Source organism: Nipponia nippon, unplaced genomic scaffold (assembly GCF_047370975.1).
Source record: "Nipponia nippon isolate SJK-2023a ecotype South Korea unplaced genomic scaffold, ASM4737097v1 scaffold_11, whole genome shotgun sequence".
Classification (NCBI taxonomy): domain Eukaryota; kingdom Metazoa; phylum Chordata; class Aves; order Pelecaniformes; family Threskiornithidae; genus Nipponia; species Nipponia nippon.
The window spans coordinates 2,447,501-2,466,875 of NW_028262302.1; the positions used below are offsets into that span (position 1 = coordinate 2,447,501).

General features: G+C 37.2%; 1 protein-coding gene across 5 annotated transcripts in view; it reads left to right on the forward strand.

Annotated features, from left to right (window-relative positions):
* The window catches only part of NPAS3 (neuronal PAS domain protein 3), a 626,508-nt gene that overhangs the window by 85,290 nt on the left and 521,843 nt on the right, over positions 1–19,375 (forward strand). For 2 of the 5 annotated variants that reach the window (XM_087747153.1, XM_087747150.1), the window contains exon 2: positions 1,078–1,167. The exons of the other annotated variants lie outside the window; for them this stretch is intronic. In XM_087747153.1, coding sequence (XP_087603279.1) covers positions 1,078–1,167 — 90 coding nt within the window. The remainder of the gene's footprint in view (positions 1–1,077; positions 1,168–19,375) is intronic. 5 annotated transcript variants of the gene reach the window in all.

Here is a 19,375-nt window from a genome sequence, read left to right on the forward strand (position 1 = left end):
TTTTTTCTCAAACCTCCAGTCTCAAATTATTGTTGAAACAAATATGTGATTTTAAAAAACAAGACTAGCTTAGAGCTATATAGATGTAATAGTGTAAAAATAATAATAATAAATTATTCTATATTGACAAGAATTTCTTTTTAAAAAAAAAAACACAGCCTAAAATTCTACACTTGAAAAATTCATAAAATTTCTCAAACAATTTATACTTACTCTAGTGAACTACCATTATATTAAAGGGACAAAGGTATTAGTTTTCGGAAGATACAAAAGCATCTAAAAAATGTGTGTTTATTCCAGAGAAAAGGGAGAAAAAAAATTAAAAAAAAGAAAATTAGTGGGTACTGTTTTGTGTGCAATTCCCAAGTATATTTTAAAAACAACATTGAATTTTTATAGCCAAATTATATTTTCAGCTAACAGGGAGTTGGGGAGGGATGAATAATAGAATGATTGACAAATCTTTTAGGGCCTGATTTTACAAGATGCTGCGCACCTCCTGATTGCTGCCAATCACTTTCATTTTCTTTCAGTCCATCCGAGAACATATGGCATTATTCAGATGGTGCTGAGCACCTTCAATCACAGTCCTTATAATGCCACAACATCCTCATTCTGTGCAAATGTAAGAATTGCTGTTGACATTTTAAATTGGAGGGTTATTTGGTCTTTGTCTGGACAAACTCCCAGCTGATATAAATGGATGTTCTGCCTGAGGAAGGATTGCAACAGTAAATGATAAATAATCAATTTTATAAGCACTATTGTATATATACAAACTATGTGAAGTATCAATTCGGTTCATAAAATTCTTTACCTCTTCCACTTTTATTTGATGGGGAAAAAAATATCATTCTTGTGGAGAACTGAAGTTTAGTTTACTCTCAGTGCAAATTTTGAAAAGTGGAAACTCTGGATGTTATGTGCACAAGGCAGATGATTATAAGAGATCAGAAAGGTGTTTAATTTAAAAATAAAAGGAAAAAAAAATCAATTTCAACATACTGATTTGTCCTGCATTACAGTTACCTGTAGAGAACCTCTAGTCATGTCTATCTGTTTTTGATGCCTCTACAGAATAACTGTCCAGCATCCTCTGCCCAACCAATCAGAATGTAGGAAAATCTACCGATATGACGGAATCTACTGTGAATCTACCTACCAGAAGTATGTTGAAATCTGTGTGAGTCTTGCCTCTAGCTCGTGCATTTAGTGCTCGTGCTCTCCCGCTATTCAGAAATTACACATGTGTTGAAACCGTAAACTTCTACTTGCGTGCAAAACCTCTACAGCAGGGACAGAAATATGTTGTTTGATTCTTTGGGATTGTGCTCTAAAAGCTAAAAGCAAATAAAAAACCCTATGACTTTACTAAATCTCTTAGATATGCTTCTGTACAGTGCAATAAACAAGAATGTACACACTAGAAAATCTAGGCAAAATGTATTGCACAGGTGCTTCACATCTTAGGGATTTGAAAGGTGTGATATGTATAAATTAGCTGTCACTTTTTTCAGTCGTGTAATGGAATGATGAGTTGTAATTTGCATAATCCTTTAAGAAGTCAAATTATACTGTCACGTAGCAGACTTAACATGCTAGCTAGGATTTCATAGCTTTGCAGCTAATTAGTATGTACCTTACAGGACAGTTAAATTGAAGTTGAGTCCTCTTGCTTTGCAGTCATTTGCCTTTGTCCGTTGCCCTAACAGAGCCCGCTTTTGTGCGTAACTCAAGATCCTTACTGGTGCTTCTGACAAAAGTGCTATTGCTGCGGGCAGGCAAATGCCACGTGCTTGACTTCTGTTACTTTTGCAATCAGTGAGGTTTCTATTTTGCTGTAGTAAGGATTTAAGAATGTATTTCTACATAGAATTGAAAAGTATATATTTGACAGGTATATTGTAGATGATTTTGTATTAATGTATTGCAAATGCATTATGAATTTTCTGTTATCTCGCTGGATTTTGAAACTGCTTTCTGTCACTTAGCGTTTACTTTTCACACTCCAACTATATTCTTGTTTTGTATCCCAGCGTTGTCATTATTATATTGTGTATAACAGATTTCGCTTTCCAAAACCCCCTTAAATTCTAAAAATCAATTGTCCTTGCATTGCAACAAAATGTTTCTTGGGCAAGGCAGGCATACTCATTATAATTTTTAGGTCATATTCTCTCATCCACTCTTTTTTATTCCATAACCTGCTGTTTGTTTCCTGAATCTTTTCTTTTAATAATAGGTACAACCACATCAGTAAAAGCTGTTACATCAGTGTAAATGGAGAATATCATTTTGCTTTACAGAAGTGAGAGGAAAAGGGAAATCTAGATTTATCAATATAATTACAGCATCAATGTAACTTGGTGAGCCAAAATGAAAAATTTGACCTCTTGCTGGGCTTTTTTGTGAATGGCTACTTTTGGTATGAGATATGATTTATTCATGATTTTACATTGACTTATAAATATTTCTAGCAATTTTGAATTTTTGATGGTTTTCCTTTCTATCTGTCTAAATAACGGCAGTGTCCAGGGTAACTGAAGCAGTCTAGATCTAGCATGGTTTTAAATGTCACCATAGAACTTTAGTGGTTTTACCTTTCATGTAACTTCAGTAAGCATAAAAATGTATTCATTTGTTTAAATGTTTGAAGCAGATTTGTTATGAACTATTTATATCAGTTTTTAAAACAACTTCAAGATTTTGAAACTTTGTGGAAATAAGAAAACTTGGCACAGTTTGTCATCAGTGTTAAATACAGTGATAGCTTCACTCTGAATGCTGCAAAATAGTTGATTATCTTAAGTTTTGAAATTAGATAGAATTTATAGTCAGGATAGTTAAAAACAGCTAGCTGCGCTGACGACAAAATGGAATAGTTGATGTTCACTTTGAAGTAGGTATACAATTGCAAATAGGCATTGGCTAAATAGCTTTTAAAAAAAAAAAAAAAAAAAAAAGGCAAAATCCAAAAATCAGACTGGTGATAAAACAGTGTTGGTTTTGACATCTGTTTTGTCATACTCAAAATATGAGTTTTGAAGTATTATAGCCCAGTTCACCTCACTTGTAAAAAGCATGGATTATTTTGGAAAACTAACAGCTAAGTCTTTCTGTAGAAAATATGGAGTGCTTTTTCGTTAGTGAAATTTTCTCTTGGTACTTCTTCCACACTGTTTAAGTAATCTGAGGCATTCTTTCTGTCTTCTTCCTAATGGATGTGTTTGGTACTTTTTCCCATAGTGACTTATTTCCAATGATATAACAAGAAGTTACTGAAAACTTCTCACTAATCAAGACCAAAAAAAAAAAAAAATCAAGCTATTTTCATGACACTTTTAAAGCTTACAGTTTATTGTTACAAGACACGTGGATGTTTGGTACTACATGTTCATGTACATCTCTTATGCAGGCTCAGTCTCTCCCTTCATTAGATTGCAGAAGGGAGAATGGATGTAAAAAGGCCACTGGTGGTCAACAGAAAGGGCTGTGTGACCTTCCTTTTTCCTGTAGGATAATTTGTGGGCTGGACACAAAACAGTGAACTACTTATTCTGAGAGTTAAAAGAATTTTAAGGACTGACCATACAGAGTAGGACAGGACGCAAAATTGTGGATTTGGGAGCCTGGCTGTTTTTTCTTCAACCCATTTTAAAATTAAAAGAAGTATTATGTAGTGAGTCTACTCTGGATTTTTGCTTAACCATGTACCTATTAAGGTATTTTGTGTAAAGCTGCTTAGAAGTTGAAATAGAGATATTCTGATCCCTTCTGTAAAAATTTGAAAGCAGCATGTGATGACCTTCTACTCCAAAAATACTTTTTAGAAAACATTTGGGCAAGGTGACCTTTTTAGTCAAATCTTAGTGCTAATACATACTAGAAATAAGTTTCTAAGAGTTCTTAAAGGTGTAGATTAGTAAATACATTATAGTACTATAAAAAAAAATATGCAAAAAGCAACACAGGTTCCTGAGGAGCTGGACTAATGACTACATTAGCTAATATATATATAAAATAAGCAAAATAGTAAATATTTTAATACAGATCCCTCTAGGCTATTTATGATCTTCCAATTGAGTCTCATAGCTGCCACTAGATTTCCCACTCGGAACAAAGTGGATCACAGTTTCAAAAGCAGTTGGCAAAAAAACAGATGTTTTGGGCTTTTTTCTCCCATTGTCCACCACTTTGGTTGCCGTGTGTCTATGTTGTTTTAGGTGGCTGAGCATGTAAATGTGCTTTTTAAAAATCACTAAAGTAAGCTTGAAAATAATTACAAATTGTTTCTGTGTTCACTAGCAGTAGAGACTAACACACCAAGCATTCTTAAAAGATTTTACTATTGTGTTTTTTGAAGTAGATGACATGTCTCAAGCTATGGAGGTAAAACTAGAGACCTGTCAGTTACTGGCCTGGAATACAGCTGTCCATCAACTCCTGAATATTTCCCCTTTTCTTTTCCAGTCCCCACAGCTGTAGCCAGGAGAATGTCCAGGCTCTTCTTTTGTGATGTCAAACAAAATTGACAACAAAAAGAAATATTTCTTGTTCAGTTCTAGCTACTTCACTATAACCAAACTGCCAAGGTTTTTCCCTCTTGCCCAGGTTGAAAATCCTTTCTTCTGCTTGCCCAGACACCTATGGTTTGCACCGTTGTTCACCTTTACAGAGTGTCAAACAGTGAGCAAAGCCCAGGTAGAAGATCTCCAAAGATAGCTCCCTGCCCATGCTCTGGTTATATTTGTTGCTAAATTACAGGGAGTAATGGCATGTCAAGAATAGGGGTTTTCTCGTCTGCAGGGAATCTCTGTTGTGTACAAGCAGAGGATACCTCGGGTTTTTTTTGTTCTCAGCCTGGAAGTTATTTCATTCATAAAATGGCCCTTCAGAGTATCACCTGGGTCATGTGGGGAAATTCTCATTTTGGTGGCTGTTGTGTGCTTTGTCCAAAGCAAAGGTAGAAGAATCATCTCATCCTCATTTCTTATTATCCATACGAAGCAGACTTAAAGGTCACGTCTCTCTTCAAGAGTATAGAGAATAGGGAAGAGTTCTCCAGTAAGGTATTTCTTCTGAAATTAAGAGCATAGAATAAACATGTAAGGAAAACATCTCGCTCATTTAAATCCCAGAAATACAACTATGGCCTTATTAGCTTTTTTTCCGTCATTTCTCTGTAAGTTACTGAAATGAGAACAGAACAGAAAGCTCCTTGATTTCAGTCTAAGAAATGGAGCAATTTGTCCTGGAAGGTGTAGCCTGGTCAGATACACATTATCATCCTGGGCTTGTAAATGCTCAAAACATCCAAACTTAACATACCAAAATAAGCTCCCCTCAGACTATATGTTGACTCAAACCCATAAATATTTGTACAACTGAGAAAAGAAGGCACAAGGCTAAACCATTCCTGTCAGCCTCTAAGGTTTAAATGAAGATTTGTTTATTTATCAAATGGATAAAACAAAAACAGAACTGCTTTGTATGCCCAAGAAATCTCACAGCCCTGGTAGACAACACAAATGAGAATATAAACCTTCTAATGGGCCAAATAGCTCTGCAAGGGTTTCTAGTGAGGGAATTCAACCACTTATAGAACGTGGGAAGATAAAGGATTTCTCAGGGTTGTTGAAGTGGTCTGCAGGGCTCAGTCACCACCTTAATGTGGGCAAAGCAGTAAAAGACCTGCAGAGGGAGGAGCTAATAGTTCCAAATGGAGATTCAGACCTTTGTGAAAGTGGGTTAGAACCCCCTGCTGGCTCCTCTGCAGCTGGGCGTGCTGGTTCAGGTCAGTATAGTCATTTAAGCAGCACAGAGAAGTTGATAATGGCTGAGAGGTCAGTATGTTTTTTCATCTTTTTGTTTCTTAGTGGTGGTGTTGCACATAAATTGACTTAGAAAGATTAGACTCTTCAGACTTTTTGTTTGTATATCCTGACTTGTATCATATAGCTGAGGAAAAGTATGAAACAATTATTTTGCCTGCAGGAAAAACACGTAACATGTAGGACAACAGGGCTGTGATTCAAACTAATGCTGTACGGTACACAAGCTTCTTTTGCAACAATGACTTCGGTATCCCATGTTTAGGGGATAACCTAAGAAAGAACATACTGAAGGAGCTGCTATTTACTTTGAGCTATCCGAGTAACATGGGAAGGAGAGGCCCCCGTCTTCTTGCACAGTGAATCTTTCTCTGGGGCAGTGTTCCCTCACTTCACCTGTTGATTTTTCTCTTCACAATGTGAATTTAATAGGTGTATTTGAAGAAGATTCTACGCATCTCCTCTTCATAAATTTGACCTCTTCTTTGAAAATAATGAAAGCTAATAAAATTCATTCTCTATCAGCAAATGGCAGAGAAGCCACTGCTAACTTATGTAACAGGTCTTTTAATATAAATCACCTGATTCTTACAGCCTTGGTGTGAGGCTGCCTGGCAAAACTTTAGCCCTGTTACAGCTGCCTATGTCTGCTCTCACCTTTGCGTAGCTTTGAGCATATCTGCAAGTTCTCTGTGCTGAGCTGTTCTAGAGATGTCTTTTGCAGGAAAAAAAAAAAGAAGTCTTTAACCAAGTTTAAAACACATTCAAAAGTGAGCCACCGTCTCCTTACATGTAAAATATGAGTGGGCTTCCTCTGGATAAGAAATGAGATTAGCTGTGCCACTTTAAAATGATTAATGATCACTGGCTAGCATTAAGTTGAACATCTAATCCTTGGCTGATTGGAGCATTTGAGAGAACAGCACTCAAAAAATATAATTTTTCACTAACAGAAATTTTGTCATACTTATATTTCTGTTATGACACAGATGTTGCACTGGCTTTAAAATTTTACTTTGAGATTAATGGAATGTCGCCTGAATAGAGAATAGTTCCGATGTATACGTTACCTGAAAATTTTCTTCTACTGAATAATAAAGGGCCATGTTTAGGTTTACAAAATCCTATTCAGTTTATAGTTCAATACAAATTTTGAAGATTCACTTAAGCTTTGCAGTATCTAATTGTAACATCTATTCTGAGTTAAATCCTGAAGTGAATTTGGTATTGGTCAATTGACCAATTAGGCAATTACCTTTTGCTGTCTTGCACACAGTCCATGTTGAACTGACTGGGTCTTCAGGTCCCTTAACCACGCCCTTTCAATAGGATATTAGTCGCGGTCTGCTAATTCCCTGTTAAGAAATATTTTTTTTTATATTCTACAGAAATTGTTTTTGCATTTAATTTTCATTTCAGATGATTTGTGTTGTTTTGGGTTTTTTGTTTTGTTTTTCCCTGAGTTGTGTTACTGGTTTCAGAAATGGAGAGATCAATTCAAATTATCTGTGACTGAGCTACTGTGTGTGTTCAGCAAGGTTTCACTTTTCCCATGCTTTTTCAGTAACTCGCTGCTTTGCACAAATACAGAAGCATTATACCAAATATATCCAAAATATTACTTGGGGAAGCAGTGAGCAAGATAACAAGTTCATTCGACTTACTAACAGTTTATACAGTCATTCCACAACTTGGGGGGGTGGCGGGAAGGGGAAACAATTATCCCCCAAATATGAGGAGTTAGCCAAATACCTGCCCTAAAGCTCATGTAAGTGCCATGGGTTGCAGTAACAAAGCTATCCTGGAGCATTTTAGGTATGCTTTTGAAAGGTAGAGTTCCAATGCTTTGCCATCTTTTGATTTAAAAGAACAATATAAGATAGTAACAGTCTTGCAACTTCGGTTTCTTTTTAGAAGGAAAATGCTGATTATAAGAACTTCAGGTGAAAGAAAATCCTGCCTTTCTTTACATGAACTGTACTTACTGTTAGTTAAAGTATTGTTACCTTAGTCTGAAGTTTTCTAACTTTTATGTAGCAGAAACATACCAAATCCAGCATTAAGAAGCTGAAAAGTCATCCTTTAATATTCATGATACTCCTCAGCTCTCCCCCCCCCACCCTTTAGATATTTGTAGACAGTAACCCAGTGATCATTTATCCTCCTCTTTGACACAGGTTTCTCATTCTTAGCAAGGCAAGTTTTCCAGGATTTGAATGCTTCTTGTAGCTGTTTGATGAAGTCTTCCTAGTTTGAATACTAGTATAGTCCATTAGTTGTTCCTGTGGTAGTGCTCGGGGATCGCAGATATCAACTAGAACCATGTTGTTACATGCCGTTTGAAATGGAAGGATTCTCTGTCTCAACATTGGTAGTGATTTATATAATCCTTTCCTATTGCCTCTCTGTGTTTGCTTCCTTGTACATCAAAGGATCTTTTTTGCTGCTCTAGTCAGGTTATTGCACTGTAGCCTAATATTAATTTTGGTTATCCACCATCATCCATATGCCTGTTCCTAGGTTATTGTATTGTCTTTGTTTGGAATCTGTGCTCTTAGTTACTAGATAGACAGCTTTGTGCTCAGCTGTGTTAAAACACATCTTATTCAGGTGAGCCCAGATTGCCATGCAATCTGTGGAACTGACAACTCCCTGGTATTTACCATTTTATTATCTTTTGTGTCATCTGCAAATTTTACTGGGAAGGATTTTATGTTTTCTTTCACATCACTGATTTATTCTCCTGCACAGGTACTCCGTAGGGAATAAAGGGCTCAAGGAGTTCTTTCCCTGCACGGAGTACTTGGGGTAGACTTAATCCATATTTCAGAGCTGCTGGTCATAATGGCTGGGAGCAGATTAGGGCTGCTGGCACTGAGTTGCAACAAAACAGGGGCAGCGAGTCATGAGCGCACACTCTTTACTTGCAGCAGTACGAGATGGCTGCAGCCTTTCTTTAATGTGAGGCTTGTTTTGCATAGTGATGCTGTTGAAATACAGAAGACTTCTCCCTTGAAAATTTGTGTGCCCATAGTGATGGCTACTAGTAAAATCCCTTTTTTTTTTTTTTTTAATTAAAAAAAAAAAAGGCTGTTTCTGGAAACAAAGCTAGATTATTTGCAAATGTTTAGCAAATTTAACGACTGTGTTTATCCAAAAAGAAGGGCAAAGAGGTGGTTTTGTGGAAACCCTGAAATCTTTCATATTCATTTTCTTCCTAAATAAATTAATTTTAATTTTCATTTCCAAATCATGCTTTTATTTAGAACTACATCTACTTTTCAGATTACTAGAAGATTTAATTAACAATGCTATCAAGCATAATGTTTTACTGAAAAATTAGTTCAGAATTTACCAGAAATGAAGCTTTTGGGTAACATTTTGTCCCTCATTTTTCCTTCACCCCCCAAAAGGATTTCTTTGAGCAAACCTCAAAATTGTGCTCTGAATACTTTTTTTTTCTTTAAGTTGGCTACATAGCAGACCTGTGCAGCACTGTATGTTGCTTAAGTTGTTTAGCAATCTATTAACTCTCCCACCTAGCCATAGGACTTCATGATACAAAAAGTGACGCAGCTCATATTTCACATCCAGATGCAGCAATATCACTAAAATTCTGACCTATGACAAAACTGTTGACTTACCGCTATCAGAAAAGAATTTTAGCAAAATCTGTAGTCAATTTAAAGTATTTATACTGATTTGCTTTCCCTTTAAGACAAGTACTGCTCCAGTTAAAACATGCAAAGGCTTAGCAAAGTCTGCGTCACCTTGAACTGGTTTACACAAAACAAGACTTGCATTACATTTTTTAAAATTAATTTTTTTGTACAACATTTTTGTCATGTGTTTATGGTCTTAAAGTTCCATGTTCATATACACACACGTACATATATGCACATACCTACACACATGCTTTTGAAAAGAAATAAAACTCAATAATTTTAGGGAAAAAGACAATGGAAGTGTAAAGCATACTTCTACCTGAATGCAATAGGAAGGTGACATTTTTTAATTTATGTCATTTTTAGGGATAAAACAATCTTGTGTTGTTGTTTAAAAAAAAAAAAAGCAACAAAAAAATGCAATACCATATGAACCAAAGATTATATCATTAGGATTTGCCCTTAATTTCTGGTAAATAGGGAATAAAATTCTCATAAATACAAAACAAAAAATGTGATCAACAAGAAGGAAAGACGTAATCTGTCACACTTCAAAGTTTGCTGCTCATTGACCAACAGGAGACTCATGAAAGCAGATACCTTTGCCTGTTATAGTTGCATTGAACTTTGTCTTACAGTTTCCTAAGTGACGTTGGGTCTGTGCCATCTTTGAGATTGCAGACTGTGATGCAGAGTAGTTTAAGATGCTGTATCGTGTACCATTTAATCAGGCTGCACTATTTAGAGTATGTGTTGTGTACTGGGAATAATTTGTGTGTAAAGTCTTTCCAGCTGCATCTATATAAAAGGTGAAATTCCCCTACCTCTGCACAAAAGTCAGTTAAATGGACTGTGGGGAATAGAGCAGCAGTTGAATGAATTAATTTCATGTAGCTGTCCGTAGCTGGCTGTGACACTGCAGTGTGCTTCCTCCACAGCTGACTCACAGCCAGGGCCCATACACATCTTTCTGGAGTTCTTGGGCTGCTGAATTTCTATGCATTGATCAATTTTCTCCTTGCCTGGAAGTGTCCTGTATAGTTTTCCACCCCCTTGCTAAATTCCAGTGACTCATTTGCATGCCTAGGGCAGTAGCACCGTAAATGTTGTGACTGGGGTGGACTTTGCTACCTGTTATTATTATCTTTGCTACCTCTAAGATTGGAGGTCATCACAGCGTTAGGTGAGGGAACACTAGCACTGTCCCCTTCTTCTGCATATCCTTTCACATAAGCTGTTGTACGTGCTGCTTCACGTGGCTGGGGGAGAGGGGCTGTTGTGCATTCCCCCTTTCCCCAGTGGAAAATCTGCCATTTCTGAGAGCACTGGCGGCTGGTGATTCTCAGCGATGCACGTATAGACAGTCCAGGCAAAGGGAGACACCGGAAAGATTTTCAAGCTGTGAAACAGCTTGTGTAACCAGTCACGCTGCAGGGTGCAATGAGTTTGGCAGCCTATTAGTCCCGGGGCTGACTGGAAGCACCCCAGGGTTGCAGACACTCCCTTGCACTAGGCTGTAGACTAGGCAGTCCATCACCTGTATAATTGGTGACCAATGCTGATCAATGTATTGATGATAACTGTGCTTTGGTATAGCATGTACTGTTGCTTTGTCTAGCAGTATTTTCTTTGCCTCAAGAATGCTGCTATGCTCTGCATTTTGAGCTAGATGTTATACTAAAAAGGACATTCATATTTTGCTAACTTGGCAAGTTCAATTGAGAGATTTTTGTTATTCAGTAGGGATAAGAAAATGATCAAAATGTTTTGAGTGAAGTACTGAGCTGAGATTAAGAACAGAATACAAGCCAAGCCTGTAGTATATTTTGGTATAGCTTGGTCAATTGGAGGTATTTAAGTGGTGTAGTACCCCACTTGGACAAAGCTGCATCAGCAGAAACCTCTATAGCAGATATTATTTTACTTGCAAAACTGCTCTTTTACTGATACTGCTTGTTTTGCTAATAAGTGGTGATTTGCCTGTATAAGTCCATAGCAGACCTTTGCTGATAAAGCTGATTACATGCTTAGTGCTTTGCCACAGTGGTGTACCAAGATTGCTCTATTGGCAAAATGCTCTTAATGCAGACCTCGTCTGATTTTAGTCATTCACTTTTCTTGATTTCAAAGCTCAACAAAATAAGACTCCTATTGTAGAATTTGAAGGGACGTTAGTTGTTCCACGACTCTGTAGTGAATAATCATTGGGATAAAAAGACCCAAGAGCTGTACTGCATTTAAAAATCAATCCTATTTTTCATAATATAATTAAGTTTTTTGTCATTTGAGATATTCTTGTTGTAGACTTGAATTAAGGGTGAGAAACCTAATCTTCTGAGTTGCTTCACATATCTCACTTTTGGTCTTCGTAGAATCCTGCTGATGGTATGATTTGCCTGATTAATTGTGACAGTGCTATCCATACTAAATCCCACATGGTTGAGCTCCTTTGCCTTGAAATCAAATGGTGTAGATGAAAACTTTACAAAAGTATTCTGAGCTTTTTTCACCCCCTCAGAAATCTCTCAACCAAAATTGAAGTGGAAGCCCTGGTGATCATAACCTAGTCAGGCACAATGCATTGCTGTGTCCTTTGGGCAACACCTAGATCTTATACCTAAGAGAGCATTTTATGGTTATCATAGCAGGAGGCCTTCTGGCTTCCAGGGGTAGCAGCATGCTTTTAGAATTGCTGCATTGCTGCTTGACTACTGGGGATGGTTGTATTACATGCCGCACCCAGCGTGACAGAGAGAGGCAGCTCTGATTCATATCACTCTGGGGAGTATCAGGCATGTATCCAGACCAGCCATCAGCATCGATGGTAACTGTGGCATTGAAATTGCTAGAAAAGGCATGGAATCAGATAATCATCCATAAAGGAGTACTACTGCATGGCTGTGAAGTTCACAGCTGGTAGATTCATATCTTATGGGAGCATGATACTGTGTAACAGGCAAAATCTGTTAAGTTTACTAAACAGGTTAAGGCAACTTCATTAAAGAGGGTTTTTCCATTGTTGATGTTGGCTTATTTTTACCTCACCTCCTCCCTAAGTGTACTTGCAAGTTATAAACAGATCTTTTGTGAGATGTCAAAAGAACAACAAATCAACTGCTCCAGGCCTAGGTTGTCTCTTGGAGGTTAAACTGAAATCTAATTATTGACGTTGTCACTAAATGGAATGAAATATATTCCAGAATGTTAAAAAACACATTAACTTTTCTGACTTTTGTACACTCTAAATTTTTTAATTTCTCTTGCTTAGATACTTCAATGCATTCCTGCAGCAATGCCTACTTTACAAGAGTAAAAATAGTCCAAGCAATGAACTATTCACCCTTCTCCCTAGTTTACACCAGACGTCATCTATTTTAGATTGAAAGCCAGGAACAGATCTTCTGCCTTCATTTGAGGGAGGCTCTGCTCTTAGAATTTTTTAAAGAATTCATAAGAAATGTGAATAAATGTCATGTTTTATAGATGTTCAGATAATTTTTGTATGGGAATTGGCTGACCCTTCAATGCGCTGGCTTTTATTAGGATAAGTGGTTGGATGGGGCTTTGAGCAACCTGGTCTAGTGAAAGGTGTCTCTGCCCACGACAGGGGGATTGGAACCAGATGATCTTTAAGGTTCATTCCAACCCAAACCATTCTATGATGATTCTGTGAAGTGCCCTTTTCCTCAGCAACGGTTTAAGGAGGTGGAGTCCTTCTCTGAGCTTCCAGGCTTGCAGAGCCTCCTCACTTGGGTGCTTTTTACATGATAGTTAGCACTGGCCATACAGCTCTTGCAGGCATCTAAGTACAAGGACTTGGTGACATGGCAGCAATATGGTCATGGTTGCAAGTGGGAGTTTTCTTGTTTTCTTCTACTTGCTACTGGAGTCCTGATGCGTGTGGTCTCACTCCTGGCTACCTATGAACACTCTTTATCCATGTGCTGTTAGGATGTTTGCAATAAGCTGGAGTGTAACAGAAAATACTATTCAATGCCAGGCTCTGCAAAAGGGAAGTAGGGCTTTACAAGGGCTCCTCTGCTCTAGGAGTTGCTGCTCTGCATGTTCTAAGTGTGTTTACTGTAAAGGCATGGTGTAAGACTTATCTGTTTACAAATATATATTTGATAAGAGCTTTTTCTAGATTCACTTTTGTATATTGTTGTAACTTTTCCCACATGCTTATCTAAGACTAGTTGTAAATCTCAAAGTAAATAAATAAATGCTTACTGATGGTCATCACACCCTTCCCATTTGTATCCACAATACCATATATGTGGTTTTGCAGGCTGGCTTGCTTTGATGACTCTTACGTGTAGATATTTTTGCTTGACAGATAACTATAAATTCAGCTTGGGTGACCAAATCCAATGTATGCAAATATCAGCCCTTTTTTGTTGTGTTTAAGCAAAATCTTACATCTGCATTTGAATGAAAAATGTAGTTTAGGTTGATACGGGTCTTGCGTATTGCATAAAGGTACCAAGATGACATCAAGAACAAAAAATTATTATATTTTAGGCCAAATGCAGTAGTTACGATAAACAGGAAATTGCTGGGTTTTTTTCCCCCGCTTTGTGCTTATGTTTTGATACTGAAATTCTCCCCACCACTGACTTGTATTCCTATTTATTTATTGCTATCCCCCGAGCTTCCACTGTCGCTGCCTGTGCTCACTGTTCCTTAACCTCCAGCCCTAGAAAGACAGGTACATTGTTCGTTATGGCAGGCACACCAGCGCTCTGTAGAGCTGTTGGGAGCACTTGGGTAGGTAGATCAGTGCCTGATACTGGTTTTAATGTGCCCATCACTTCCAACGATGTTTCCCCTGGCTTGAGGCTTGTGTTTGGGAGACCACAGTATGCATTCCAGATGGCACTGCAAACAGCGTCTGCCAGGGAAAAAACAGGTAAATATAATGAAGCAGGGAGGTAATTGGGGAACTGCAGTGCCTAATTTGATTATGGTCTCAGATGCAAGGGACTCAAAAAATACTAGTTAAAACATAAATACTGGTGTTACAATGTTTATTATATGGTAGTAAACAATCCACTCAATAAACATGAAGATTTAGGTCAGAGCTGTAATTTACCACACTGGTGATGAAAAATGTTGTGGTAGAATAAACTATCATGCTATTGCTTACAGATTTTTTTGGCATGTGGCTTTTTCTATGATGTATTTGAAAGAAGATTTAGGATATGAAAATCATGCTGGTTTTTATCCTCATTTTAGTCAGATTAAAAAAAAAAACCTTGATTTGTATATGCACAAGAGAATTTTCTAAAAACATGTTCTACTATGTTATATCAATTTTTATAAGTGTGCAGTGCATGAGTGTTTTTTCTCTGAGCCTCTTTCTTTTTTTACCCACCTTGCTCATGTCCCCACCTTCTGTCAAGAACTGTTAAAAAAAAAGTCTGGATACCTTGAATAAATTTTTTTTGTCATTTAAAATCTTCCATGTCCTTAAAACCCAAGAAACTGCTTTCTGTCTCACTAGTATTTCTTGAAAACAAAAAGTGGTTTGACAAAAATTCTATTTTCTTCCAAAGCACTGGTCACACATCTGGTTTTCAGTTCCTACCAGAGTAATCGGGTGGCTTTTTCCAGAAATTGTTTTTCCAGATTGTCAGAGGAAGATTGGATTTAATATAAATTCAATAAGATCTACCTTTCTTGAGATGCATGGGTCTTTATTAGATAGTAGCTGCTATTACCTTTAACTATGTCAGTTGCCATAAGACTGGTCTCTCACTTGCCTTGTGCCTTGCATAGTCACTAACTCATGGGTGCATAAAATCTTGTCTAATTGGAACAGCAGCATTTTACATCTACTGCAGACTCTCTCTTTTCTTAGCTATATGTCATAATACAGTGTAAAATAAGTCTATATAAAATATCCAAAGCATATGGATCAAAGAATATTTGTGATGGAAGGAAGTTCACTGTTTGTAATTTAGAATTTCAGTGTAAATACCTAGTTATTTAGGATGATTACCTGCTGGATATGTGGCTGGTATGGGGGGATGGATCCCCATATGAGTCTGTAGCTTGCCCTAAGTAGCTAATTACATCTACAGACAGGTGTGAGTTCAATTGTCACACTGGTGTGCGTATAGATATAGATAGATATATATTTAGGGACACACAAACACGTACAACAGGAAAGTTAAATCATTCCTATTTGATTCAGAGCATGCCTACAGGAAGAGTGCTCAGAGCAGCAGAAAAAAGAACACATGTTAACTTGAAGTCTTTGAAACTGTAGAGCCAGAGACTCTCAATCACTGCACTTGGACTTGGGAGGGATGAATAGATAACATGCTTACTGAGTCAAATGAAACTTGTGCAAGGTGCAGGAGCAGGGGCCCTCGTTAGCTGAAAGTCAGCTGAGGCAGCAGGTATGTGGCCGAAGAGAACAGCACAGGCAGATGCTGACTGCTGTGGTGGCGAGGGGAAGAGAGGTGTATGTGAAGGGGAGAGCCCTACAGTCCTCAGAGGGCACTGCTTGAAGCCCAAACAGTTCTCATGGGTGATGGGGAAACTGGAGAGCCATACTGTCTAAATCTTTGTGTGCTGGTGAAAGTAAAGGGTACTTGTTTTTGGAACCCATGGAATAATCTGTGTATGTTTTGCTTCAACTTTTACATATACTGGAAGGGGTGAGCTCAAAACCACAGGGGTTAGAGCTCTTTGCTTCTGCTCCTGATGGCTGGAGAACAAGGCCAGCATGGTCTTGCAGGAATAAAGTAGACTGTTGTGGAGGGAGAACCAGGAAAGCCCATGCCTAGTCATTGTCCCAGGTAAATCACGAAAGACAGTGATACAGTTTTCTCAGACTAAAGGAGGCTTAAAAGCTCGTGGATGTAGTGAAACCCAAACACAACAGTTAGATGAATGGAAAGGAGTCTTCCATGGCTGCTATGGTGTTATGCATCAGCGGGAAGATTGGTTGTGTGCCATCTTACTGTTTAGATTTTACAGATCAGTCAGATACACTGAATGTGTGCTGACTGCAATTGTAACATTTCTGGAAAAGGAAACAAGACCTTTGAGTTCCATATCCATCTAGAAAACACACATGGAGAGATTAAACGACTCTGTGCAAGTAGCTAATTGCATTATCAGTTGCAGAGTCAATCAGGACACAGCAGAGGAACACTTAGTTAAGACACTTCAGTGCCCCTTCCATAATCACAAGTGAAACACTCTGTTTTGTGAGTTCTCTGGGTTTTTGGGATTTTTGCTATGGAGATTTTCTGGGATACTTTTGGATGAAGAAAGGTTTCCTCATTGTGTAATGCAGTTTTCTTCCTTCCCTGAATAGCAAAAGCATAGGCCTTTGAATGGCAAAAATGTTCAAATCTGACCCAAGACTACCACTTGTTATTAAACACTAAGCTTACCTATGTTTACTGCTGAGTGCTTGTGGCTACTTTTTGGTTAAATATATCAGGATTTTGTTAAAACTCCATTGCCTGGTTAGGGGCTAGAATCAAATTATGATCTTTAAAAACAGAATATTTTATTGATTTAAAAATTGGAATCTCGGACACAAGGACAGGGAAAACAGCTTTTTGTGACTTCGAAACTGGGATCCCAGATACTCCAGTACACTGAAAGATGTATGGAGAGTTTTCAGATTTAGAAGGTGGACTTGCTTCTTTTCCATTGAAACATTTTAGGAAAGCAGGGTGGAATCTTAAGCTTTTTTTTTTTCCTGCTTTTATCTATTTTGTGTTTCTAGACTTTCATTTTAATGTCATGCCTATTATTGCATCATTAGTGTTCTTTTATTCTTTTGTCTCAGAAACATGTCCTGAACATGCTTTTATCTCCCCTTATTATTGCTTGTAAACCTCATACTACTTCACCACTGTGGCACAGCTAATGCTCTTTTCCCTTGCTTAAGCCTACCGCAGTCTCTCTGGTCCTGCTGTCAATCACCAGCTGGATGCTGAGACAAATTTTTTATAGCAGCTTCTGTCAGTAAAGAGAAAATATTTTGAAAAATACAGTCTAAAAGCTGAATGTCAGCCTGCTGAGTGGCCTGGTTAAACAGGAGAATTGACTCTGCCAAGTTTCTGTTGTTTAGCTTTTTCCTTAATTGAAAAAAAAAAAAAAGTGGTTTGGGGTCTAGCCCAAATAATAAACAAAATAAGACTTTCTTGGCAAGGACTCGTAATTGACTAGCTTACTAAAATTCTTAAGCATCTCCATGACTGTTTCTGTCTCCACCTTTCCGGTCTCTGTAATGCGGAAGTTTTCAGTCAGTTTTGGATGTCACACAGAGGAGTATCATAGAACCCATAAACTCCAGTAGCTCTGCCAGACCCCCTGTAGTCCCATTTTTATTTTCTTTTTCAGCAAAAGCTAAATGACTGTAAAAGTGTGTTGTTTCTGAGGTTCAAAATCCTACAACAAGCAATACTCTGTAGGAAGTATTCCAAAAGAGATTCTGGATGTCCTGAACAATTGTACTTGGTCTTTATGACCAGGGCAAAACACACTCAAAAGATTTAGATAGGCAAGAAGCTGCATACTTTTATAAAACCACTTTGAAAAAGGATGGTGGAAGCACATGGCATGATGCATAGTAAATCTTCTATAAGAAAGCTGCAAACCCCTTGTTGAGAAGTTGCATTGGTCTCTTGAGCCAGAGAATATTGCTGTCCTACAGATATATTGTTGGAAGCTGCATTGAGAAGTGCAGCCTACTTGTTAGTTGATAAATAGAGATTAGAATCATCTACTAGGCTATTTTATGGTGCTTGTTAACAATATTTACCTTCCTAAATTGATTCAGTATAATCCTCGCTACGGCTTTACTGCATTTCTGGAAGACATATAGATAATGTGCTACTTCGAAGTCTTGCATGTCACTGAAAACCTGCTGTATTTCCTTAGTTGAATTGTGCGGTAGGATTATATTAACATAGATTTTGGAATATTTGAGCTCCCATAGGGTATGGCGTGTGGTTGATATGACATGACTTGCCTTCAACAGTTGTTTTAACAAGATATCCTTCATATAAAATATACCAGGCTGAAAAGCATAACTGAGTGAGTTTAGTAAGAAACACTGTTGGCAAAATTCTTCACTTTCATCTTTATCTGATTAATTCAAGGCTGAATGTTACAGAGAAAGTATTTTTAACCTAGCATAATATTTGGTATCTTTATTTAAAAAAAAAAAAACAAACAAACAAACAAAAACCCCCTCCAAAAACCCCCAAAAACCAAACAAAAAAACCCCACCCCCAAATAAAAACCCTTCTGTATTATTTTGTACAAGATCATTTTTAATGAATTGTTAAACTCTTTGCAAACGTATGTGCATTTACTCTAGCTGAAACCCATACCGCTTAAAATATTTTCTCACTCCTCCTAAAAACTGCTTTAATAATACATTAATTAACACTTCTGTAGTACTTGGCATATTTAACACACAAGATAATTTACAGTTCCTAATATTTTAAACTGTGTATTAAAAAGACTAGCGAACAGGAAATACACTGTATGTGAATAAAGCATCAAATGCTAAACATATAATTTACATGTAGCTCAGTCTTAATTTATTAAAAATAGATATACTTTAATGTCTTGATAATACTGCTCGTGTTGTTTGAATTACTAACATTTTTTCAAATTCCTGCTGATGGTTTATTCTTTTTATTATTACCATGCAGAGACTTAATATCTAATAATACCAATAATTAACTTTTGGTTTATATAAACAATTTTATGGCAAAATATTGTATTTTAATTTTTATCTTTTCTGCTTGCACAGGGCTTTTAGTATTGACTGAAAAGTATTCAGCCAAATTAATATCTGAAAATTCATATTTATGTATTTGCATCAAAAGGCTTTGACTT